A 26,775-nucleotide genomic window follows, 5' to 3' on the forward strand; every position below is an offset into this window, starting at 1 on the left:
GTTCGTTTGTCTGTGGAGCACTGCATCTCTGGGCCGGTGCTGCAACGTCACCTATGCCTTGGATGCCATTGAAAGGCGAGTTAAAACTCATAAGACGATTCATTCGTTGACTCTCAACTCTTTATGTCTTGACCATCGCCATTCAGTTGCATGCCTTTCAGTTTTCTATAGATTGCACTCCGGAGTATGCTCCGTGGAACTCTCTCATTCCGTCTTTCAAACAACGCTCACCTAGGAGCATGCTAGAGTTTCACTCGTTCTTTGTTGACATGCCCAGATGCCGAACTTCACGAATTCTATCATCGTTTCTTGTGAAAACAGCAAAGGAGTGGAAGTCCTCGCCCCCTTCCATCCCTAGACAGTTTAAAATGGGTTCCTTTTAGCGGCGATTAAATTGGTATCTCCAGGACGGGCAGGCCTTGAAATAGGCCGCTACTTTGGGATTTTTCATCATGGCCAAACGTCTCTTAAATTCTACAATGTATTAAATACCTTGTTTCTATCGTTTGTGTCGTATTTTCGAAAAACGATTTTTTTGGAGTTTACTCCTTAAGAAACGATTTGAGTTATAACGCTCGGTATGGAAATTTTATGAGGAGTAAAATCAAGTGTAACACGAAAAGTTGAGGCGTTACGTAGAAAGAGACAAACATATATATCTGTAGGATTGAACGTGTAAAAGAATGATTCAATCTCATTCTCTCTCTAAAATTGGATTTGTATAAATTGAACACAATTATTATTATTATTTATATTGTTTGTAACATACTTTATGTAATACGCTTTATTGAAGTAATATAAATAATCCGAATAATTACAGATATATGTTTGTTTCTCTTATCATTTTAGCAGATGCGTTCATTTACCCTTTTTTTCTATTCGATATATATCATAATTATGTATTTATACGTTTTTGTTTATCGACCCCAAGTAGAATTGGTTCGGTAATACTTCAGTGGGTTGCTGGTACCACATAAGTGGGCGGTGGGAACGGCTGATAATTTTGTATTCAGCATCGACGTCGGATAATGAAACACACCTGCAGGTATTAATACGAACAACTCCTCTAGCTACTCTCCATGGTAAATGCGGTAGAAAATGCATCTCACCTCACATTTCTACGCAACGCCAAATGTATACAAACATACCAAAATATAAATCTTTCATCATAATATATGATCGGTATATACATTATGCTATGGTGATACACTTATTCGTCCAGAATAAGAATTGCATTTCTTAATAGACAATCTGTCAGGTGACAACCATTTAACACCCCTTCTTACAAAACATCTATAATCTTATATAAATGTTAACTAGCTTTCTTTTTGTATGTAAATGTTATTGGATAATATTCTTTAACAATAAGTCAATAACGTTCCTAATAAACGTTCCTTAAAGTTATTTGGAAGTCAGACTTCGCGCTAAATCGTTTTTGAATCGTGTGTTCTCGGCAGTACGAAATGTATTATTTAATTATAAAGTTAGGAATAATTACAGTTTTAAGGTATGAAGTAATGAATTAAAACAAAAATAGCCTTTAATCGAGTACTACACTACAATAAATCTATGTCGCGAGTACTCGACCTCAGACGGAGTAAAAGCCTCCTCCAAATACTTCTATTTGTCTCTATTCCTCGCGACAATTTTCCAATTCTGCCCCGCTATCCTTTTTATTCAATCTTCCCAAGTTTCTGGTGAGCGTCCTCTCTTTCTTTTTCCCACTGGGCGATTCCAAATGAGGCTCTTCTTGACCCATCTGCCATCACAAATGCGGACAATGTGACCGGATTAATGTTTAATATCTGTAGAGCTTTTTATCGCATTAGTCTTTTGTTATTTTCCAAATAAACACAACAAAACGTTTTTGTTTTGGTAAAAGCATGAAAGAAGTTTTTATTATGTAAATAAAACCTTTTTTAACGAATAAAAACGCGATTAAATTACAAAATTTATGTCATATATTTAATTTGCAATTATTTCGAGTGATCCTTAACAATTGTGGTCATCGCTACATAGAGTTGACAACTGTTTGAAGTTATGATTTGTCTCTTAAAATGTTGCCATATAAATGCGCTCTATTGGCGCGGAGTTCCTATTTGCGAAATTCGGAGTTATGTTATTAATGTAATTAATTCGCGTTTAATAACAAAGCCTCCACAGACTACTATTTACGGACATTAATCTATATATGGAAAGTATTTATTAAATTTAATTAATTTAAATACGTATATTAGTTTTCTCTTTTCGCACTTTTAGTATATATATATAAGAAAGTATTCACCAGAGCATAAACAAGAACGTCAAATTATACTTTAATCCTACGATAACTAAAATTAATTACCTGTGGTTAGCTTGTAGGATTGCAGACTATGAGACCCTTAAAGTTAATGTAGATAACCCTAGCCTGAAGGACAATATCATGAAAAACATTTACTATTTTACGATTAGACACAAAAATCTTTCATAAACTTTATTAGAGCGATTGTATGTAACAACTGCACATGCTAGTATTAAAAAAAAATGTTAACTAAATAATGTAGACGTTACGGGGATCATTAGTTTTGTATGACATTCTCCCAGTTCAGTCCCATTGTACTCGGTTAAGTTAATTCTGTGAAAATGTCTTAATAATCCTGAAGAACACTGATAGAAAACAACTATATTATACTAGATACATTAGGCTTTTTCTTAATGTATAGAAAGCTGCCATTTACATATAAATGAATTTGTTAATTAAAATATTATAATTCTGTGTAAAATAAAAGTAATTCTGATTAAAATTCATAATTTTTATATATTAGATAACATACAATTATGCCCTACTGTCACATGATTGTGAACGCGATATTTTTCAAACAACAAATAAAAAAGATAGCTATGTATAGAGATATTAAGAAAAGCCTGGAAAAGGAGGAGGAATAATACAGAAGGAAGATTTGATATTGAGTGCCAAGAAAAAAAATTACATATATAACAAGATTGGTAATACACGGTCTTTATTGATATATATCTATTTATCTAATATACAGTTTTTACAATTTCTTTACGAACGTACAAATAATAAAAATTATTATTTCACCCAGAATACTTATTGATGCTGTTACTCATGGAATATTTTTTTTACAATATAAGGTTTTGTAGAAATAAAAGATTTGGTTTCCATGATGAAGCTCTACAACAAGCAGGTGGATCGAAGGAAGACTATACAAAATTGTAGATACTATAAAAATACGTTGCCTTATAACTACTACTATTGTAGGGTATATTTCTTGAGAGATTTCTTTCTCCTGGAAGCAAATTGGCTCGCTAATAGGATAACGCCTCCAGCGAGCAGTAAGCTATATACAACCCTGGACATGGATTCCAAGTAAAATTTAAGGTTATTCAGTTCTGATAGTTTAATCTAAAACCTTTTTAGGTCTAAACTTTTTGCGTCTAAGGCAAGCCGGTTTCCTTACGGTGTTTTCATTTACCGTTCAAACGAATGTTAGATTCGCACAGAGAAATAAAGTCCATTGGTGCACAGCCGGGGATCGAACCCGAAGCCAACAGTGTTCTAATTGTATATAGGTTATATACACCTATATATTTTCTTAATTGGTTTCATTCCTATTATATAGTACGCTGCAATATACTCTCAGATTCCTTATGCGCCCGTCAGACGTAGGTCTGAGACATACGTATTTTTCATGCGCTAATTACAGATTAAGTTGGGCAGGTATATAAATGACCCCAGAGTTAGCTAGCTTTCCCCGCTTAACGAATAAACATCGCAAAATTGCATTTTATAAATTTTTGTTATTACTATGTAGGTTGACGGCTTAATTTATAAGCCAAAGAATAAAGATGACAGTGATACTGAGACATTTACTTCTATTAAACATATGCAATGAATAGTTTTGCAGTTAAAATTCGTTTCCTGGTAATTTGTTTCATCGTTTGATTATACTGACGATAAGACAAATTCACCTGAGCAATTAACCGGCATTAATATTGTAATTTTTGTTACGCAATTTGTGTTTTATGCGCGTTTAAATTTCTAGGTCAACGACAATTTGTGAAGAGTAATGCGTACAATATTGGTCTTTGAAAGTGATGAAAAGAGCGGGAAATATTATTTTTCTACAGTATATAAAAGGTCACAGATAATGTACGGATACAATTAAAACTATGTATAGATATGACATTTGCCAATAGTTACACAGAGTAAGGCGTAGCCGACTAATAAATATTACATGTTATTATTACATAAATATTTTTGTTTCTAATATCGTCTTGAAGTGAATAAGTAATCAGTAGTAACGAACCATGGACCAATTAAAATTATTTATGTTTTGTAAATGCTTTAAGATTGGTGATTTAAGCAAATATTTTCCAAATTCCGTCTGGCAAAACTAACCAGTTCTAGTACATTGATATTCTTCGCAAATATAACAGATTAAACACTACTTATCCACATGATATATACGGTCATGATATAGAGGTATAAATTTAAAAAGAAGCATTGTTATGTGCCTTTATGATACCTACACTACTGCATTGATATTAAAATAAATACACTGGGGTTTGGGTTCGATTTTCGGCGAAGTCTGTTTCGTACTTTTCATTAAAAATATTAATAAATCAGACAGACTCTTGCGCGATTAGGTGATAGGAATTTAATCACGTGTAGATAATTGTGTAACTCCTTTTTGAGCAGCCGCGTAAAAAGCTCAAGACGTCAATATTGCAACATTGATTGTCGAAGTGATAACATTTATTAACTTGTCTTTTGTTTAGCCGACATAATTCTAAATTGTTCTGAAACCAAATGGGACTCACTACATCTAATCTACTTTAAAAAATAAAGATTAATTCATCTACTTATAAAGAAACAGTTAAGTTGAAAGTTATTTGTTAATAAATCTTAAGGGAATTTATTGAATAAAACATGAATAGTTAAAAAGAAATCAGCGCAGTGGTTAAGCGTGCGGTTCAACCCTCAAGATAGCGTTTGAATTCCGGCTGTATTTTGATGTGTGCGTATGCATGTCTTGTTGAAAAATGATCAATGAAAAATATTTTGGAATTTGAGGTCAACAACTAAAAAGGATTGCTGTGCCAAAGTATAATTTAATGATTCTAATTTAATTTCAAATTAAGGTTTGACTTTCACAAATTCCTATCACAAGGGTATGAAAACCTTACCTGTTATCTGTGTGCCACGCATATAAGGTTGATCAGCTGCTTTCTTTAGAGATCACGAAACCGTAAAAAATATTGAGGCCTAGGCCTGAAAGGATGTAGCGCCATTGGTACATATTCTGTGGAATTAAATAAGCCTGGCCTTATTAGATGTATTTAAATTCCACTTAATTAAAGTGAAAATAATCGGAATGCATGGTTTATTAAAGCACTGAGATCCAGTTTATTCAATAAAAAAACAATTTGTTTAAGGCGTCCCTTTTAACTCGAAGCTAGCCTTCGTATGTTTCTCAACACTTAGAGCTTTTTTTATTAATTAAGATCTTTGTTTTTTTACACAATTGTTGTACTCTTTATTGTCTACGATTTAAAAATCTATTAATTATTACGAATTAAAAATACAATTTTATATAATTGTAATAAATACAATTTTGTATAAGTCAAAGTCGTCAAAGATTATTTACATTGGACGCTGATGATCAAAATCGTAATCGATTCCAGTCTATGATGCCATAGAGTACAAAGTCATATGTCATATGTCACACTTATTTTTGATACAGGGTTTTATGAATGTGTGAAAAGTACTCTTCAAATTACTTTCGCTTTCATTTGTATGGGATTGATACAATATTTTTATTATTTTCAAGGACATTTTTGTTTATTTGCTTATAATATAAAACAATATTAGAAAATGACCCACATAGAATTCAATAATTACAACTAGCGGTGTTAATATGTAATAATTATGGGTGAGCTGTTTTAAGTGAGATTCCTATAATGAAACAATAAGTACATGAAAATGGTTTGTAATTTATCTTAAATTACGGCATTAAAATAGTTATGTTTAAGTTGTAGTAGTTTGTGACCTTAAAAGTTGTACAACCTTCAATGATTTAGCATTAATCAAGACAAATTAGTTGAAAATCAAAAGTCTAAAACTATTATATCCCAGATAAAGAGAGTTACAAAATGGAGGTCGGTTTAGAATGGTGGTAGTGTCACCCAAGAGGTTAAAAGCGTGCACTATGATCCACTCGCGTACATTCTGCGCATACGATTGCCATTTGCGCGTTGGAACGGTCAGTTCATATAAAACCTTATTTAACAAAACCTCATTTTAACTCAAATAAAAAATAAACCTATTTAAAAATAGACTTTAAATCTAATTTAATTTAAAAAACTTAATAAAGCGCTAATTTGAAAATTGAATCGCTCGAGCTTTGCATGGATTCGTTGTGTTGTGCTGTGGTTTTAATTGTTTTACTTTTTTTTAGGCTGTGGTGCTTTGTGATTGGAAATAAATATTTGTGGTAAGTTTTGTTTAAATATTTATGTACTAATTATTCATGTTATATGATATCTTAAACATATCATAAGATGCGCTGTAATAAAAAGAAACTAGTAGGTACATATATTACTAAGAAAATATAGATATAGTTATCAATATTTTTTACTTAACTGGTACATTCATAACAAATTATTTTGGTCGAAATCGTAGCACGACGTAATCAAAAGCGTAATTAAATATAAAAAATAATAATTAAAACAATCAAAATATAATATAACAAAACATTTTAACCGCTTGATTTATTTTGGACACCGGACAGAAATTGAATAAATCATTACTACGTATAAATTTATTGATAATCCGTTTTTGAAAAATGTATATATGGCGACTGAAGTCCGAAAGGCATGTATTGTCACGAAATTAATTGTGTTTATCTGTGTAATAATGAAATCGTAAATTCACCCAAAAGTCGTAATCTTTTGTCTTAGATCTTTTGCGCTTAAAAACCTTAAATAAGCTATTGTTACGTTACATAATAGTTGTGATCAGATGTATTATGGGAACTGTGCCAGCGCTCGACATACTATACGCCATGACATTTTTTTGCGATATAATTTATGATGTAGAATTTTCATTACACAAATTTTGTATTCTATTTTTGAATTCTATCGTAATCTATTAAATAATATTTTAATTGCCTCGAATGATGCAATTTCGAAAGCAACCTTTCAACTCATGACAATGACATGTCAACGATAAACAAAGAGTTCTTAATTCTATATTTAAAAATTAAACTGAACTTTTGCATTATGTACACAGATTCTATAATCATTCTCTCTAGTCTATGATTGCCGAAGCATGGTAACTTTACAGGTCATAACCGAAAGTTATATGTGGAGAAAGCATGGAATTTATAATAATTGCTGTGAATAATTAAACTTATTTTGAGTCCACCATTGCGTCATAGTTCTTATATGTGAATGCCTCACAGCGGGTAAACGGGCAGGAGGCTCAGCTGATGTTAAGTGATACCGCCCATGTACACTAACAATGTTCGGGCTCGCGAGTGCTTTGCTGGCCCTTTTTGAATGGTTACGTCCTTTTCCTGAAGGACCCTGGTTCGTAAGTGATACCACCGTCCATGGACCTGGAATCCCAGAGTAAACGGCCTTTTATGACTTAGTAGGCTCTTTTGAGGGACCCTCGGTCGTATTGGTTCGGCAGCTCACAGCTGATTCCACATACAAAAAAATCATATAAACGCAAAATCCACGAACATCTCTGAACTCCTACAAATAGCGATGTCAAAAGGGGTCCAACAACGTCGGAAAGGCTTTTTAAACTTTCAAAGTACTGTATATAATATATTTTTATGGTCTCTACCGATTTATTTTTATATGATATTTCAAGGAAAATTACTATTGGTTTCACCGTTGTGTAGCGTCCCATATACAATATTTAAGAGGCGTTATACGCAACCTGTATTTCATATGTGTGCTGATGAAGTTTATTATGAAATGTCATTTCAAAATTCAAACATAATGAGAGAGCGATTTTAAGATGCACTTATCGGTATTAAGTGCATTTCAAATGAGTTCGCTAGTTAATGTTTCGTAATAGGGCAAAAACATTGATGTTTCGGTTAGAGCAATTGAATGCTTAGTCAAAAGATCGTGAATTCGAACAGCGCATCATGGATTATATTTTTATGTGCATTAATCACTCGGACACAAATATCTCGAAATATCGCTGACCAAGTCTTATATAAAGTGTTATTGTATTATGGATGACATAAACGTCGACACAGAATTAAGATATTTTTTATCTATAGAAACATTATGCAACTATAGAAAACATTTATGCGTATAACAATTCTTTGATAGAGTTTAGAATTCGTAATTTAAATAAAGTACATTTGTGTTCGTCATGGATTTAACATGCCTTTTTACACCTGTTTATTTAACTTGTGATAAAGACTATAGAAAATATTTATGGGTATTACAATTCACTGATAGATTTTAGAATTCGTAATTTAAATAAAGTACATTTATGTTCGTCGTGCATGGGCCACGCCTTTTTGCCACCTGTATTTATATTTAAACTTAGAACACAGTTTTGATAGGTCATTTTGACGATATATACAATCTTGTCATGCAATTTGACTCTGGGTAATTTAACTATAAAACTCATGCAATCACCGCCGTAAACATTACTCTTATAATACAATCAAGCTAATATGAGAGGCCTTCAAGGTCCATATGGAAAATTTATTAGAAATCACACCAAGTTAAATCACACATACATCGACTGTGAATGACCTGAAATTAACTAAGTAGGCAATTGTTTGTATACATATACAAAATATACGTACTTAACAGTGTTATAGTGGCTTCAGCGTGCGACTCTCATCCCTGAAGTCGTAGGTTCGGTCACCGGCTGTGCAGCTATAGCTATAGGAAAACGTCGTGAGGAAATGCATGGCTTAGACTCAAATATTCAACAGCGTGTCTCAGGCGCAGAAAGCTGATCACGTACTTGCCTATTAGACAGACAGACAGAGAATTGATTATGAAACAGTTAAATCTTAATTTATTATTTTCAATCAAAATAACTACATAAAATCATAAAAGTTGTGTTAGAATCCCTAAATGTTTATTCGAGATATTGTTTGGTCTGATATCGATACTAGAACCCGTAAGTGCTTCAATAAGACGGCGTTTTTATTCATATACGAAATTTAGATAATTAAAATACCGTTTTTGCTGACGTAAACAAAATGTATAATTCACTATTATAACGATGTATGACACAATGATGTTTCATTAATTATCATTAGAAATAATGATCATTAACGGTGTTAAATTTTTGCAATGCTCCATTGTATACGATAATTTATCATTTTGACAAAATTGAATTTAAAATGACTTATGAGACAGCGTGTTTTAATTCAAAATTCCGTTCAACAGTCATGTTGTTCATAAAAATGTCTATGAAACGGATTCAGGTATTGTGTCCCAATTTTAGTACTTTGTTTGTAGAGTACTTTCTCTCTGACCCTCAAACTATTTAGCCGGGAATCAAGGGAGCTTCGGTTTTCACTAGTGACCTCGGACAGGCATATTTTTAATATTCTGATAATTAATATTGTACAACAAAGAACGGTCCGGTGGTACCACACAATTTTATCTTAAAATGAGTACATAACTCGTTTCGATATAATCCTAACAAGAAAGGCATTGAATACAATTGACAGTCGTATACGAAAAATTAAGGAATAATATGAGTTGATACTGCCTTTAAAACACACCACTCACTAAGAAATAATTTTGTTGGAAAAAAATATAATCAATTTCAAAATGCGTCTGGTATGACCTAAGCAAAAGAAAAAGCATGTGAATGAAATGTGACGAACGGCAGTATATAATGGATGTCAAAATTCAAACAATAAAAAATATATATTTCGAACAAACATATGTGACTAATGTTTTGAAATAATATTTTTTTAAATATAGACGCTACAATTGTAATCACGTTCTACATCTTTATAATTCCTTTAGCAAATTCACCTCAAGGTTTATAGATGCCGCGTACAGTTAATTTCTCAAAGCGACAGGATCAGAGGTGAGCATCGAACCTGAGACTTGTTTCTAACCTAGACTTTCCACGATGACCTTAAATGGTTCTCTCCGTTTCACTAAGGCTAATGAGAGCCAATCATTTAGCGTAAACCTGTAGGAACAATACAGCGAATGGAATGAAAAACTTAATAGATAATTGGGAAGTAGAAATGTTATTACATCTGGCTTGGAGATTAAAAATAGTGGAGTTTCTTGCCAGTTCTTATTTACCAGCGAACTAGTAGGAAATGTAAATTTAGAATCAATTTGACATATTTTTTGTTGACGTTCATAAGTGTACTTGGTATGAACAAAGTATTTTCAGTTTATTTTTTAATAAAAATGGTGACGGTATATAAATTAAGATCAAGCAACGCTTGTCTGTGGACCGATCTCTATGACCGAAGTGTCAACTGTCAAATGATTACAATTTGCAGCAGGCTCCATAGACGGCCAATCAATACAAATTAAAAATATTGTTTATGTTATTAGCCTTTTGGAGTCGGTCACAAGGTGAAGAGGCCCACCTTAAATAAGTTAATGAGAAAAATACTTAAGATAGGTAGAGATGTAGCAAGATGAAGAAGGCTTAAACTCTGAAAAATGTCATTGAAAAAGTATATAATTATTTATATTTTAAGTGTGTCTCTTATGAAAGTTTCACAGAATAAATGATGATTAATTTTTTTTAATCGATTAAGTTAGACTTGATTAAAGTTTAATGGTCAGTGGCGTTTGACCGCATAAGTTGCCAGCAACAAAGCCTTGGTAATCTAAGTGAAGGGTGTCATCAATAAGTTACGAATCTTTAAGGCCAATTTTAGTGTACTTAGTGTTGCAATACCGCCTTGGCTCAGGAGTTCATTTAGAATTCGTATAAATCTCCCATAAAGAAGATTGGACGAAAATGCTGCAAATGGAGCCAGTTGGAGGCTATAATCTACAAAACAAAAAAATATATAATTATTTGTTTATAATATTTAAAGTGTTAAGTTTATCATCGGTTGATATTAATAAAGATAGTTAAGCTCCGGACAACTTTGAATATTTTAGCCATCATTATTATAAACTTGAGTGAGCAGCCTTGGCCTAATGATTTTAACAAGTCATACCTGAGGTCCTAGGTTCGATCCGCGTCTGATCTTTCCGTTGCAATTTACACTCGCTTGGTGAAGGAAATCATGACATGAAGTCGATGGTGTCACGCAAATATGATCATTTGATGATGATTTATAAACATAGCGCCTATTACTTACATATATATGACCATATTTGTGGTAAATAAAAAAATTATTGCAACATTTTTCGATTGTATGTATAGTGAAATTATTGAAATACTTGATGAGCCCTTAAGCAATAATACATAATAAAAATATATTTTTAATACAATTACGAGGCGTAACTTATTTATTGAAACATTCATCCATCATTACAAAAGATACACACACTAAACAAATAATTATATTTTACTTCAAGGACCTCTTATAGTGTATAGATAGGCCTACTCCATGGAGAGAGATGACGCCAACATCTCTCCGCCTATCTCCCAATTATTTAATCTTGTCATCCCACTGTGCAATAGCGAACTCGCTTTTCTTCATCTGGCGGTCCTTTTTTGATACCCATGTGTTTCCATCTGCCCTTGTTCATCCAAGCAGTGAAACTGATGGGTCTGTACCTGGTTTTGGGATAATTATGGTTTTGAATTTCCTCCTCCACGTCACGCAAGCTCTGACCATTTTTGTGGATTTTCTATAAACCTTTTAAGTATATTATTATAGTTTAAATGCATCAATATTTTTTGTTTTTAATTATAAAATTACAACAGCGATAGTAAGCGGATGATTAATGTTCAATCGAAAAAAGGTATTAAGGAATCTATTACCGTGTTTCCCACAGCGTTGTGTGAACTTTTGCGATATTGCTCTCATTGTAATAATAGAAAAATCGAATAATAGGTTTATTGATAATGTTTCTAAAAGCAACCCAACTCTGCAACCCAAAACGTGTCTTCGAGAGACTTCGCGCTACCTCTCCTGCTGCTTCCGCCAATTTCTGGCATTCAGCTGCAGGTCTTCCTCAACTCGGTAAACAAATATTTCTTGAAACAAGACTATAGTAGATTTAAAAAAAAGGCATGCACCCGGTAGGAGGAGGCCTATGGGATATATGTAGATGTATGTTTTATTTATTAACACTTGCATTACATATGCGGTGAGATAACGTAAATTAAGAAGGCACCTAACAACAAACGATGACTTCCAGACATCATTAGAAAAAAGATAATACTACGAGTAAAGTACATAACTTAATTTACTTTTTGCAGATAATGTATATATACAATATAACCTAATATAATTAACGTATATACAGTAATTCTACAGCTAAGATAAATTAATATAACAAGAAATAACTAACCTTAAAATATAACTAAAATGTAGTTTAAAAAAGACAATTGCCAAACCCAAATAAATAATCTAAAAGCTAATCTTAAGAGTCGAGCTGGGTTGCCATAGACCCAAATAGTCGCTGATAACTTACTTGCTTATTAGATTGACAAATAATCATGAAACATATACAGAAATCTGAACCGCAGACCTAAATTGTTTGATTTTTTTTAATTCTAAGAGTCATATATGACAAGGCTAGGTTCGAAAATAATATGTTTCATTACTTAGCGGTAGAGAATATATATATATAATATAATTTAAGAAACAGATATTTACATAAACGATGATAATGAATGTGCAAATCAGTGTTAGTTTGTCTCCGTCTGACCCCAAAACAGCGGAGCGTAAAACTGAACGTATTGCGTAATTTTTAAACATTACAACATTTTATTGTTTTCATTGGATCGTTCAGTAGATATAGCTATCTAATGCAATAGGACGTCCGTGGCTAAGTGGTTGACGTCGAGGTTCATATTTAAAAAAGTTACTTTTACTCATACAGAAACATGAACATTTTCAGTAATATTGGCACACGTGACACTATGTATGATAATATTGAACTTCATAGATACATAGTAATACCAGCGGCGCTACATATTTTTTAGGCCTGGACCTCAGATATATGTATCTGTTTCATGATCATTTGACAATCTAAAAGCCAAGTGTACAGCCTTCTATGCTATATCTGAACGTGTTAAAAGCACATATAAAGAAAGTTCATTGGGGAAGCCGGGAGTCGAACCTACGACCTCAGGGATAAAAGACGCACTTTGAGGCCACTAAGCAAACACTGTACTCTGCATAATATATGTTGCTAATAACGAGGCAGAAGAGAAATGCTCAAAAATATTTTGAAATAAATTCAAAAATCGTCTGATATCAAGTGGTAAGGTTTCAAGGGATACTTTTCACACTAAACGGGTAAAATTTAGTTATTATTAACATTCTTTCGTAATCAGGAAGTATTTGTAATCGAATTTGAACCAATTTCCAAATGGATGTTGTGCAGATTGACGATTCATCTTAAAGTTACATCATTTGATCTCGATTCATGACAATAGATCGTAAAATTATGTTCTAAGTATGTTAAAAGTGTTGCTAGTTTAAATTTGATTCATAGGAATGCAAATTGTATATTTATATACGTATAATTCTACTGTACGTATGTGACACTGAACTCCTCTTAAACGGCTCGACCGATTTGAATGAATTTTGTATGCGTTTTGATGGCGTCCTGGATGGTTAAGGTTCACAAATCATCCTAGTAGATGGCGCTGCACTCGTTATCTAGGTTATTTATTTATTTATAATTTGTTACCATAATATACATAATTATACAAATAAGAAAACAAAAAATATGTAGGTTACATAAGTTATTAGGCAAAAGGCGGCCTTATCGCTACCAACCGATTTCTTCCAGGCAACCCTATTATGGGACAATAAATCAAAGAAACACAAAGATTTATCTATATAGCAAATAAACAGCTTATATATAAATTTTCTGTGTTCGTTATTAAGTTACTTAATTTACTAAAAAAGGATAATTAACATAAGAAAGTGTACTAAACAAATTAACAATTAGTGAATTGGGTTTTTGCTTTTGAACTCATATTCTCCAGATTTGGCTTTCGCGACTTTCCTGTTCTCAGACCTCAAAGGAATCCACGCAGCGCGCGGAAAATATTGCGCGGATGAGTTAATTGATGACTAAACCCTATTAAGAAAACACTTTTTAAACGGATTGAAGCTATGTATTATTATTATAAACTTATAATTATTTACATAATAATTATAAGTTTATAAAGTGTTTTCTTAATGTGTAAAAGCTATGTTAACAAAAGACAATACTAACGAAACCCTATTTTAAAAGGCAATGTATCGTATTGAATAATCAAATGAAATTCTATAAAAAAATATTTCTATATTAGCCTACGAACTTTACAGCCCAATATAAACTGTATTAGGTGGGCTATTAGGAGACACTGTTCTTGTATACAATTTCTCCACGTACCACTGTTAAACACTTAAGACTAACGTGTACAGTACATAATAGCGCAAGATGTTACATAAAGTTGAATAATAAATACATAGAAATCTTTACCTAACCTAAAGATGCTTACATTTCGTGACTACAGTGAAAGCGAAAACATAATTTGACGAACAGTTGTGATCATTATTATATCGTGTATGGTTATTACCTGTTTAAGTTTTGTCTATTGAAATAGTTATTATTGTTTTATTATATAGAACTAGGGTTGTCCCCTGGCAAGAAGCTCATCATTAATTTGATAGGCGGCTATAGACATCCTTAATGCCTGAGGGCATGCGAGTACGTTGCCGGCTTTATCTTTCTATCTTTCTTTAAGTGTGCCTGTGTTTAGTTTTAGTTTTAAAAGGCCAGCAAGGCACAGATCGGCATTGAGATTATCAATCACTTAACATCAGGAGAGCGTCGTTTGCCTATGTTTTATAAAAAAATTGGAGGTCGCATCTCCTAGGGAAGACGCCCACCGGGAGTCATTCGCTAGTTCGGAAAAGAAAATGTCTGTCAAAAATGGGAACCATCAAGGGGATTCTGATCCATCCAATTGTTTAAAGAAAGAGTATAGTACTCTTCCCTCAATGGCCGGCAACGCATCCACTAATGGCTGTCCATGGGTTGCGATGACTGCCCTTTTTGGGTGGCTTCATATGTTCGTTTGATTGTTTTAAAGTTTATCACAGTTATATTTTGCTGTTTAGTACTTACAATGTTATAATTAATCGACTGCAAAGCGTGTTTAAACAATTATTTTTTATTTTAATAACATACTTTAATAACATATTTTGTCTAAAGACGAACTCACGCTACATTTAATATTTCATAATTGTTATGAAACCAGAGATTGTCATTATTGGTGAACATTATTTATTCAAAGTGACCTATATTAAAGACATCGATACAAAGATATGTTGAACTGTTTCGGGTTGGTAAAGGTTATTTGCGCATTGTAATAGGTTTTTTTTTTTAAAACTGTGACACCTATGGACACTCACGACACTCACTCACTCACTACGTCACTTGCGACATTTTAAGATTTGGTACACTATTTTCTTGGCGGACCCTAAATATAAGCGTCAATACTTCAGTAGGCAGCTGGTTCCACATAGTGACAAAAATTGCTGTGGAAAGACGGACGTTGTAACGCGGTTGAACTTTCGTATTCTGCCTCGACGTTCTATGAACTCAATAGAAGGTCATCACGTCTGTGTAATATCTAAGCCATTAAAAGACAATGACTCCAGATGGGAGATCACCAGATCACCTATTTGCCTATTACATTGACAAATGATCATAAAACAGATACAGAAATCTTAGGCCTAGACCTCAAAGGTTGTTGCGCCACTTAATTATTTTCATTATTTATTTTAAGTGACATTTAATTTAAACCCTAGCGTTAAAAAGCTTTATATCAGACATTACCAGTACTAAAGCTAGGTTTTCCGGAAGCGCCAAAAACTATTCCACGCTATTGTTCTTATATATTGAATCATAGGAAAAATTTCACTATAGTTGGTCAATAGATATAGGTCAAAATGATGAGTAATGACACTATATATCTTATTATGTAAACGTTTGAACTATTGAATTTGTATAACTCAAAACTTGGCGATTAAAAAGAGTGACGTAGAGTTTCTTGCCAGTTCTTCTACGCTCTACGCCCTTGACAAGTCATTCAGTAATTTCCCTTGGGAACTGGTTGTAAATGTAAATTTAACATCTTTTGTTTAACATCTTTTGTTTTGACGTTCATGAGTGTAATTGTTTACCTGTATGAATAAAGTTGTTTTGAGTTTGAGTTTTACATAAATTGTAACATAAACATAATTGTATCTTTTTATATTATACGTGAGCCTACGGGACAGTCATCGCAGCCCATAGTCACCCAATTTAGTGGGTGCGTTGCCGGCCTTTGATCCTCGGAGTGCACTCTAACTTTGAGTACATGGAGGTCATATCTCATGTATGTGTTTCATGATTTACATGAAATCTAATGGCGAGTAGATGAACAGCCGTGCCTGACCGTCGTTTAGGGTCTAAGGCAAGCCGGTGAATGTTTTCCTTTACCGTTCGAGCGAATGTTAAATGAGCAGATAGAAAGGAAGTCCATTCCAGGTTCCAGGGGTTACATATATAATTAAAGTTATTTTGAGTTTTTAACGGTTGGAGTATTATAGCGTTTTTGATATTTCAGTTATTACGAGTTAAGTTCGATGGCGTTTGTTAGAGAGATGTATAAATATGTGTATGTAACACTTTGTTTCTCGGGTGTTAATTTTAATGGTTTAATATATATAACTAACATGGGTAGTTCCGTGCACTGAAGGGTTCTTAAATCTAAGTGTTACTTATGTTACCTATAAAGAATATAAGTGTAGTCGAACTATTGTACATTATTGGAAACGACAATGTTTTATTACAATTTATCAGTGAATAAAAAACATTATTACTAAACTTGTTGACTACAAGTGTAAGTTGATTGTTAACATGGTTTATGCTTATTATTAATATATGTAACTTAACTAATGTTAATTCACGCTTGGAGTTTATATTTGTTTTTGTTTGTTGGTTAGTTGGCTAAATATAAATTGTATAGAATAGTGTGTTGTTAGCTAAAACAACCAAGTTGGCATCACTACATCGATTTCAGCAGTGTAGCCAATATTAAAATATCTTTATTGTTCTCAAAATCACTATTTTCACTATTTTGGATATTTCTCAATAAATACATAAGTTATTCTTCACATAGCAGTGTTGGCTTAATGGCTTCAGCGTGCGACTCTCATCCTTGAGGTCCGTCCCATCCGCGGCTGTGAACCAATGGACTTTCTTGCGCATTTAGCATTCGCTCTAACGGTGAAACCGGCTTGCCTTAGACCCAGAAAGTCGACATGAGTCAGGCAGAAGGCTGATCACCTTTCCTATTAGATTGACAAATTATCATGAAATATTTACAGTAATCTGAGACCTAAAAAGGTTGTAGCGACACTGATTTGTTTTGTACCATTTAACTGGATTACTGAGATTATATGTTAATTGTTAAATCATAATGTAAAACTGTTCCTAACTAAGGTAGAAAATACTTAAAATTCAATGACACCGAAGTCTTTAATGTGAAAAAGTTTTGAAGTAATTCTTTTTAGTACACCGCCACACTTATGTCTTAACTAATAACTATTTTATTTATTTATTTATACTTTGTTGCCATAATTTACATAATTATACAAACAAAATGTTAAAGGTTACATAAGTTATTAGGCAACAGGCCGTCTTATCGCTAACACGCGATTTCTTCCAGGCAACCCTTAATATGGGGAAATAAATATTACAATTATTGAAAGGAAATTTAATTAATTTACTTGACGACTTGACTTATACACAAAAATTCGACGGCGTGTGTCAACCACAGTTAATAAGTTGCCTATTAGATTATCATGAAACAGAAATGAGGCCTAGACCTAAAAATGGTTGTAGCGCCACTGGTTTTTTCTCTTAAAATTTCACATGTCATAGTGATTAATTGATTTACAAGCAACGCAATTCGTCTGGTCGTAACTATTGTCCATTGTAGGTTCGATTCCCAGCGGTTGATGTATCGTTCTTAAAACAATAGGTAATCTTTATAACACTCGTAAGCCTTGACTTTATCTTTAAACAATTTGTTATGTTTTATTGGGCCTTTTACAAACCGTGTTGGCTTAGTTTAACATGCGATTCTCATCCCTGGGGTCGTAAGTTGGACTTTCTATGGTTTTTTTTCTCTCTTTATTATACAAAACAATATAATATAATCAGAATAAGTTACATTAGAAAACCGCTGTGGTTTGTATTAATGTAACCATAGCAGTCTTGTTTAGGAGCGCGAAAATTGCATATAAAAGTAGTTTTTTAATTTACTGTTTACGTTGAGCGTTAGGCTTGTATTAGATCCTAAAACGGAGGCACAGAAGGTCACTTGCCTATTAGAAATATTGGAACATAATAATGTGAACTATGGTTAGAGACAGTTAGAAATTGGTATAAATTACACAATTATTTTACGTACAAAATAGACTACACACTCTTAAAAAAAATGGATAATACACTCAAATATCCGCTATTTTTATATGTAATATAAACAGCTATATCTGTATATTGCCTATATTTAAATATATATAAATCTACTGTACGTGTGTACGTCATGAACTCCTCTTAAACGGCGTCCTGGTTTGTGTTACAAAGCAGTCGAAACTTTCTTACTTTAATTAATATCGTAATCGCTTGTAACATCATGCTAGTATTTATATAAATTAGATATATGACAAGGTCCTGATTTGCTTATTTAATTTTTCGTTTAATTTCATTGAAATATTCTTTAAACTTTTTTCTTTTTCAGAACATGAGGTGGTGCTTGCTTCTTGCGCTTTGTGCGCTCATTTGCGCCGACGCATCGGAAACACACTCTCGCTTCCGTATGTATTTCTATTCCAATTATATTTAATTGTGCTTCTATGTTTGATATAACTTTGAAAAGTCCAAAGCGTACTCGTATTATCTTTAAGAAAATTAATTGTGTGTGTTTCTGTTAAATTTCAACTGAAGGTCCTTGACTCGATTTCTGATATAATAATCATTATTTCGAGTTGGCATAGGTAAGGCTATTTAACAGACATCAAAAATGTGTTCGCAATATGTTAAAGCCTACTGTATTGAAGTATAGTTATGTTCATGTTTTAAGTAATACTAATTTCTAATTGGTGTTGTAAAATCTAATATTACAAATTTTATCATCCATGAAAGTACTTTCTTGACTCTCAACATACACCTACCTATCGTTCACAAAGGGCATTAGATATTAACTTGACAAAATCGTTTTACACACCGTTCCGGGTTCGATTCATGGTGAAACGATAACTAATTAAAGCCTGTTGTGTTAAACTTATCCGGTATAAAGATGGACCTATACACTCCATTTCGATACACACATATTTAACTATCAAAATCAGATGTCTGTATCTGTTTTATGCTTAGTTGTAAATCTAATGGGCAAGTAGGTGATCAGCCTTCTGTGCTTGACTCTCGCCGTCGACTTTTTGGGTCTAAGAAAAGCAAATCCTCACGATGTTTCCCTTCACCGTTCCAGCGAATATTAAATACCCAAATAGACAGAGAGTCCATTGGTGCATCGAACCATCATCATCGATGAGAGTCGCACGCAGAAGCCACTAGGCTAACGTTGCTCTACATTTAACTGTCACTAACTATATGTTATTATGTAGTTGTATATAACCTGATGTAACTAATATTATTTTTACAGAACCGAAAAGACAAAGGTTTAGAAATGGTATGTTCAAGGAAAGATTACTTATAATTTTACGCCTGGACGCATTTATTCGCTTGCATATTTCATAAAAAAACATACGTTTCATTATTGCTTATAGAATACGAAAGCTAATTGTGAAATATAAGGCACTGGTTTAAGGACACTAAAAAGTCCCCACAAATCGAGAGGGTGTAAATTTGCTTAAATATATCGTGTCCTATTTGCCAAACCAAATCTGATTCTTGTCGTATTCAAAGTAGTAAATGTTTCTTGTGACTGGCTCTGTCAAAGTCAAATCATTTATTTCAATTACGCCTATTAAAAAGGTACCTATTTTTGAAAGTCAAAATTAGACGTTAAATATATTTAAAAATATACTCGAGTTCCAAAAAGTAGTTTCATATCTCTTTTAAAAATGTTTTTACAATATGTTGTATACATTGATTTCATAATTATATGTAAAGACCATGTATCTTGAATTAAAAAAAAACTACTATACTAAAATAAAATAGGCGCCTAGTGTTATAAATAACAATGCACCAGATAACTAAATGATTATGTAGATACATGGTGCTCACACATTCACAAATATTGCAACTATAGAAATTACATTTATTTTTGTCTGGTTTCAGTATCTTTTTTATTCTTCTTTGTCTCTTATACATCAATACTTCCACAACACTCTTTTAACTCTGAAAATTGGTGTCTCGGCTATTGTTGTTTCAAAAATTCTACTTATCTGTCTTTTGTTTCTTCTTTTCACTCAATTTCTTGTACTTCTTCCATTCTGTCATTAATCAATCTGTATTTCGACATTATTCTGCTTTTCAACTACTTTTTTCTTAAGTCTTCTCTCCTCTGAGATTTGTCTTTGGTGGTGGAATGATTCTCATAGACCTGCCTGACATTGAGGCAATTTTACAGCTGACCAACTCGGAGATACAACAGATGAAATGATTGGTCAACTTTTGCAGTGGATTCAAGGCCTAACTCAACAACGAAGCCGAAAAGGTCTGTCTTGAGATCCATCATTCGAAATTTTCTCCTCCCAGAATTATATTCATATGTTTTTCAAGATTGTTTTGTTTTACACTCTTACGTTATTTGTTTTATAGGTCGGGTTTGCTAGTCTATTAAGAAGTGTAACTCATCTAGCACTGTAATGCACAGCTTAGCTACAACACAGTGCACATTGCATACATTATTATAACTGTCAGTTAAAATTAAAAATTTAAGTGGTATATTCTAAATTTCAGCTCGTCAGTACTTTGGAGGAAAACCAGAGAAACCAAGGCCATTTGAACCAGCATCGTACCTCCCACCTGCAACTGGTTATCCTGCTGCTGGTTCTCGACCGACACCGGCCTACAGTGAAGGACCTTCACCAACTTACCCTCCATTCCAACCTAGCGTACCGTTCCAGCCTTCACCAGAGCAACCAGCTCAACCTCCTTATACAACAAACTATCAACCCAATCAGCCAACTGTCCCATCTTACCAGCCTTCACAAACCCCCGAACAACCCTCGGAAACTCCATTCCAACCAAGTCCTACATATTTCCCCAATCAACCAAGTCAACCAAGTAACACAAATGAGCCAGACACAGATGAGCCTACCAATGGCTTCATACCCAGTCAAACATCTCCTGCGGAACCTAGTCAACCAGACAGAACTGATGAAACGTCTGCTCCATCCGATGGGGCACAGCAAACCGTGGAACCCGAAACCCCCCAAAATAACGGCCCACAAATAACACCAGCATCACCAGACGATGATGAAGATCGTCACCCACCTCATATCCACGCTATTTCTGTCGATTGTGGTAAAGAAATGATGACAATTAATATTGAATTTAACAAACCTTATAACGGGATTATTTACTCTCAAGATCACTTTAAGGATCAGGACTGTATCTACGTCAGGGAAAACTCTAATCAAGCGAAATATTCCTTTACTGTCAGCCTAAACACATGTGGGACAAGATTTTTCAGCGATTTCGAGAATGAAGGCCAAGCGTATCTGGAGAATGTATTGGTGCTGCAAAACGAGCCTGGAATTCAGGAGGTTTGGGACCACATTCGCAGAGTGAGATGTCTTTGGGAGGGTAATTTGACCAAGCAGTTAGTGTCATCTTTAAGTGTTGGAATGTTGAACCAGATAACAAGCAACTTTAGCGGAGACACGGCTATGGCACGTTTGGACATTCAGGCTGGTAGAGGTCCATTTGCACCAGAAGCCAACGGTTTAATCAAGATCGGAGAGACTATGACCCTCGTTGTATCAGTTACTGGAGATGCTGGCTTTGACATATTTGTTAGAGAATGCGTAGCTCGTGATTCAGATAACAATTACGTTGTACCATTAACTGATTCAAACGGCTGCGTGCTTAAGCCAAAACTGTTCGGAGCCTTCCAAAAAACAAGAGAAACTGGAAACACAGGCGCATCGATCATTGCATACGCATTCTTCAAGGCTTTCAAATTCCCTGATGAAATGGACCTAATCATTCAATGTGAGGTTGAACTGTGCAAGACTGACTGTGAAGTGTGCACTAACCCAGGAAGCATAGAACCCAGAAGAAAGCGTAGAGACGTCATCCACATTGGTAACCAAACTATGGAACCAGTAACGATTGGGAAAGGATTGAGGGTTGTTTTCGCTGAAGACTTGCCAATAGAACCAGATTTCTGTATGTCACCAACCACAGCAATGTTGGGCTCAGTCTTGGTTCTAGCTGTGTCATTGTTAAGTAGTATAACTGTCTCATATTGCTGGCAAAAATCGCGAGGTAATGTCAAGTTCTCATAAGCGAAAACAGCTTATTAATAATACTCAAAAATACAAAAAACCTTATTGATCAGTATGTAAATATATTAAGGTAGTTCAAATTAGAAGTAAATTTAGATTAACTAGTCTTTAGATAAACGTACTTATAATTGTTATTGAACACTGCCAATAAAAATCACTAATTTAACAGTATTCTGTTAGTTAATTAGACTATGGTTATCTAATTCATTAATTTATGTTGTATGTGTGTAAATAGTATTTTTATTTGTATTAAAACTTTTAAGTAATTTACAATGTTTTATTTTACACCACTACGAGCCGTATTAACTCAAAATTTCAGCCACATTATCCCGATGGCTAGAAGTCTTCCACGCTTCACTAAACATCTCTTTAGCGAACTAGCGATATGTAGAATTATTTAGCCTTTTTTGTGAACCTTAAACGCCGGCAACGACTCTACTAAAATTGGTGTCCATGTGCTGTGATGACTGCCCGGGACTACGCTACAGGATTGCCTTATCCTATAAAAAGGACAGAGTTCTAGCCTGGCAGAGAGAGAGAGAGAGAGAGAGAGACTATTTGATTTATACATTATGATGTAATAGAAGTATAATGTTGTCTTTAATTCATTGAATATTTCGAATTCATCAATATTCAAACCCAGAATGTATTACATTTCTTTTCATAGTTAACTTCATTCATCTGCTATGAACGACCTTGTAGTTACAGTAATCGGATAATATTTAGATTTTGATTGACCACCCTGAAACAAGTTCATTAATTGAACATAGTTAAAATCTCAACGAATTACCTTATTATTGGTCTTCATGCTGGTATTTTCACGACTTCCCCTATACTCAGTTCCTCCGCATTTTACGAATTGGTACGCTCTTTTGTTGAAGGACTATAAGTTGAATTGGTTCGGAAATACTTCAGTGAGTAGCTGGTAGAGATGAGGTGACGTCCACATAGAGGTGCGTGGCAAAAACGAAAGGCTGGCAACGCACTTGCGAGCCTTCTGGTACTGTGAGTGTCCATGGGCGGCGCTATCACTTAGCATCAGGTAAGCCTCCTGCCCGTTTGCCTCCTATTACATAAAAAAACTCTTAAATCAGTTGTGGAAAAATGTAGAAATGGATCGCAACACCTTCCGTAAATAAGATGGCGACTAAAGAAGATCTCAAATCCCACGATGTCTGTCTCCCCGCTATACTTGTGAGAAAAACTCGAGAAATATATTATCGTATTTACAGACGACTTAATAAAATCGTAAAGTTCTTCTTACATTCTCATTGAAGAGCACATGACAGTAATAAACACAGTAATTAGCAAATTGTAGAAATGGTTTGAGATTAGGAGTTGTTTCTGCCACGTTGTCGTTTTACACGTTGGATGGTGTTGTACAGCCAGCAAACAACAATATAAGGTATTTATATATTACAAATTTTTAATAGATTTTTTTTGGACATACATCGGTAATTAATTAAAGGTGTAGTAGGTAAATAATAAGTACAATAACGAAACCATATTAATATTACAAAACAATACAGTATATTAGATGGGCTGAATAGTTCGTAGGTTGACACATAGATGGCGCTACTATCAAACTAATATGATTTTTAGTTACCGCTAACCTTCAAAAAACACGTATATAAAATTTTAAAAGTATCGTACCATTACTTTGTGAGATATAGTACTTTGTGTAAAGGAATATTTCCCTTTTTATAACACTGTGTGTTGCGGTTTTGCACATATTTCTCATCAGGCGTTACTTTTTCGGTGTAAGGTTGGATGGCATGCGTTACACACAATTGCACTTCAGTAACGAAAAGTCAATATGACAAGAAGTTTTAGATTTAATTTATAAATAATCTAAGCGAAAACAAATAATTTCAATTTAAATACAGACTAATTTTATTAATAAAAAAAAGTTTATGTACTTATACTATGTACACGCTAGGGAATGCAATCCCGATCTCGCGGGATCTCGATCCCGTGTAATTTTTCGGGATCAATCCCGAAGCATAATATGACGAGGTCCCGTTCGAGATTGACGGGATTGGGCTGCAATGGTCAGCGATTCTACATACATCCGCTCGGGACTCTTCACGCGACATTTCACGTTGCAATGGACATTAGATGCCGGTTAGCAGATAGCACTCTTAATACACTTTAGAAGATACTCTTTTTTTAGAAGTTACTTTCAAAAACACCAATTTTAATCTCCTTGAGCTATACCTACTTTTGTTTTGATTATGTTCATGTAATTAAAATTGTTAGTTGTTTAGTTCGTAATATTAAAGGATAAAGGCTTTTGTTTTCTTTCAAATAATATTTTATTTGAATTAACCTCACTATCACAAACATGCAGTTTTCATCGTATTCAGTCACGTGAATTATTTTTATAAACTATACGAGATCCCGAAAATTTCGGGATCCCGCCGGATTGATATTTCTAATCCCGCGGGATCTCGAATTTACGATCTCGAGTCGGGATTGCATTCCGTAGTACACGCGTCAGAAGTTATACTTCTTTGCCGTATAAATATGAATCTTTTCAAAAAAAATATTTCTACGTTTGTAGAAAAAACGACACTAACAATAGAAAAAACTAAAATGTTGACTATAGCTGTCGGGTCAGGGTGTCGGTTTCTTGTGACGGTGTGCGCGCATAATAAAAATATACTCTCATCATTATTCCCTAACGCGCCAAAAGAAGTATAACTTCAAAAATTAGTTCTTAAAATTACTCGAAAATTGAAGTGATGTGTATAAAAACGTTCTCAAAACAACCAAAAAACTATTAACATATTAGACAAGTTGGTAGCATTAATAATTTTGCTTGCCGTTTTGATTTTGTGATGACGTATATAGATATATAACATTATTTTACTAACGCTTCTGACAATAAATATTTGACACCCGTCTATTTACACGAGATAACATACAACTCGTGCTACTATCTGAACTCGAATTTGCTTTGTTTCACTAAGTTAATATAAAGTTTTCAAATCTTTTAAAATCGAACCTTTATAATTTAAAAAACCAAACAGTATTGTAAATTAATAAAATTCCTTTCAATAATTAATAGTTATTAGTTAAGACATAAGTCTGACGGTGTACTAAAAAGAATTACTTCAAAACCTTTTCACATTAAAGTCTGACTGTGTCATTGAATTTTAAGTCTTTTCTACTTTAGTTAGGAACAGTTTTTCATTGTGATTAACAATTAACTACTCTTATTAATTGTATAAATTATATCAGTTGCGATACAACCTTTTAAGCTATCAGACTTCTGTACCCGTTTCATGACCATTTGTCAATCTAATACGCAAATAAGCGATCAGCTTTCTGTGCCTGAATCTTGTCGACTTTTTGGGTAAAATCAAGCCGCGCTCACTATGATTTCCTTCACCGTACGAGCGAATGTTTAATGCGGATAGAAATTTGATTGGTGCAAAGCCAGTGATCGAAAGTACGACTTAAGTGCCTGTACAGTCGCCAAACTCAAAAAAGGACATCTTTCCATTTTTGTCATCGTTTCTTGAAGTATGGCGAATGGAAAAAGTATATGGTGGAGTCGAGTCGTTTATGTATCCATTTTGAAAGATTGATACACGATAACTTCGCTCGATAAAAAAATCTAAACATAGCCAATTTTTGACAGTTTGAATTCATTTTATGACGAAAATGTATATGAAACATGATTTTAAAATTTACACAATATATTTGATCGCAAGTCTAGTAATCTATTTCCGAAAAAAAAAATATTGATTTAATGTTTTACATAACCAATTGTTATTAAGGGCCAGCGCGCTTCAGTGCTGCTGCGCGCTGCAGTGTTCAGCTCACCACCCCGAGACACTGACACAGACATTGGTGCTGGGATAATGCCTTAAGGGATAGTAGTCGCACGCTGGAGCGACTTGGCCAACACTGATGTTAAAAAATTTATTGTATACACAGTATAATAGTTCTATCAATTAAATATTGTTATGAAAGGAAACTGGAATCGAAACATTGTTAAGATAACTTAAGAGAATCATAAACTTCAGTTTGTATACCCTAATCCTATGTAATAAACTATAGATATTATTTATAT

At 33.7% G+C, this 26,775-nt stretch overlaps 1 protein-coding gene across 1 annotated transcript; it reads left to right on the forward strand.

The window, feature by feature from the left end:
* Positions 1–20,701: 20,701 nt before the first annotated feature.
* LOC123714281 (myosin tail region-interacting protein MTI1-like) lies at positions 20,702–22,961 on the forward strand. The gene is made up of 2 exons (XM_045668490.1): positions 20,702–20,896; positions 21,142–22,961. Exons 1-2 carry the CDS (start codon positions 20,839–20,841, stop codon positions 22,692–22,694), a joined length of 1,611 nt encoding a protein of 536 aa, XP_045524446.1. The 5' UTR covers positions 20,702–20,838; the 3' UTR covers positions 22,695–22,961.
* The last annotated feature ends 3,814 nt before the right edge of the window (positions 22,962–26,775 follow it).

Source organism: Pieris brassicae, chromosome 9 (genome assembly GCF_905147105.1).
Source record: "Pieris brassicae chromosome 9, ilPieBrab1.1, whole genome shotgun sequence".
NCBI classification, from domain to species: Eukaryota; Metazoa; Arthropoda; class Insecta; order Lepidoptera; family Pieridae; genus Pieris; species Pieris brassicae.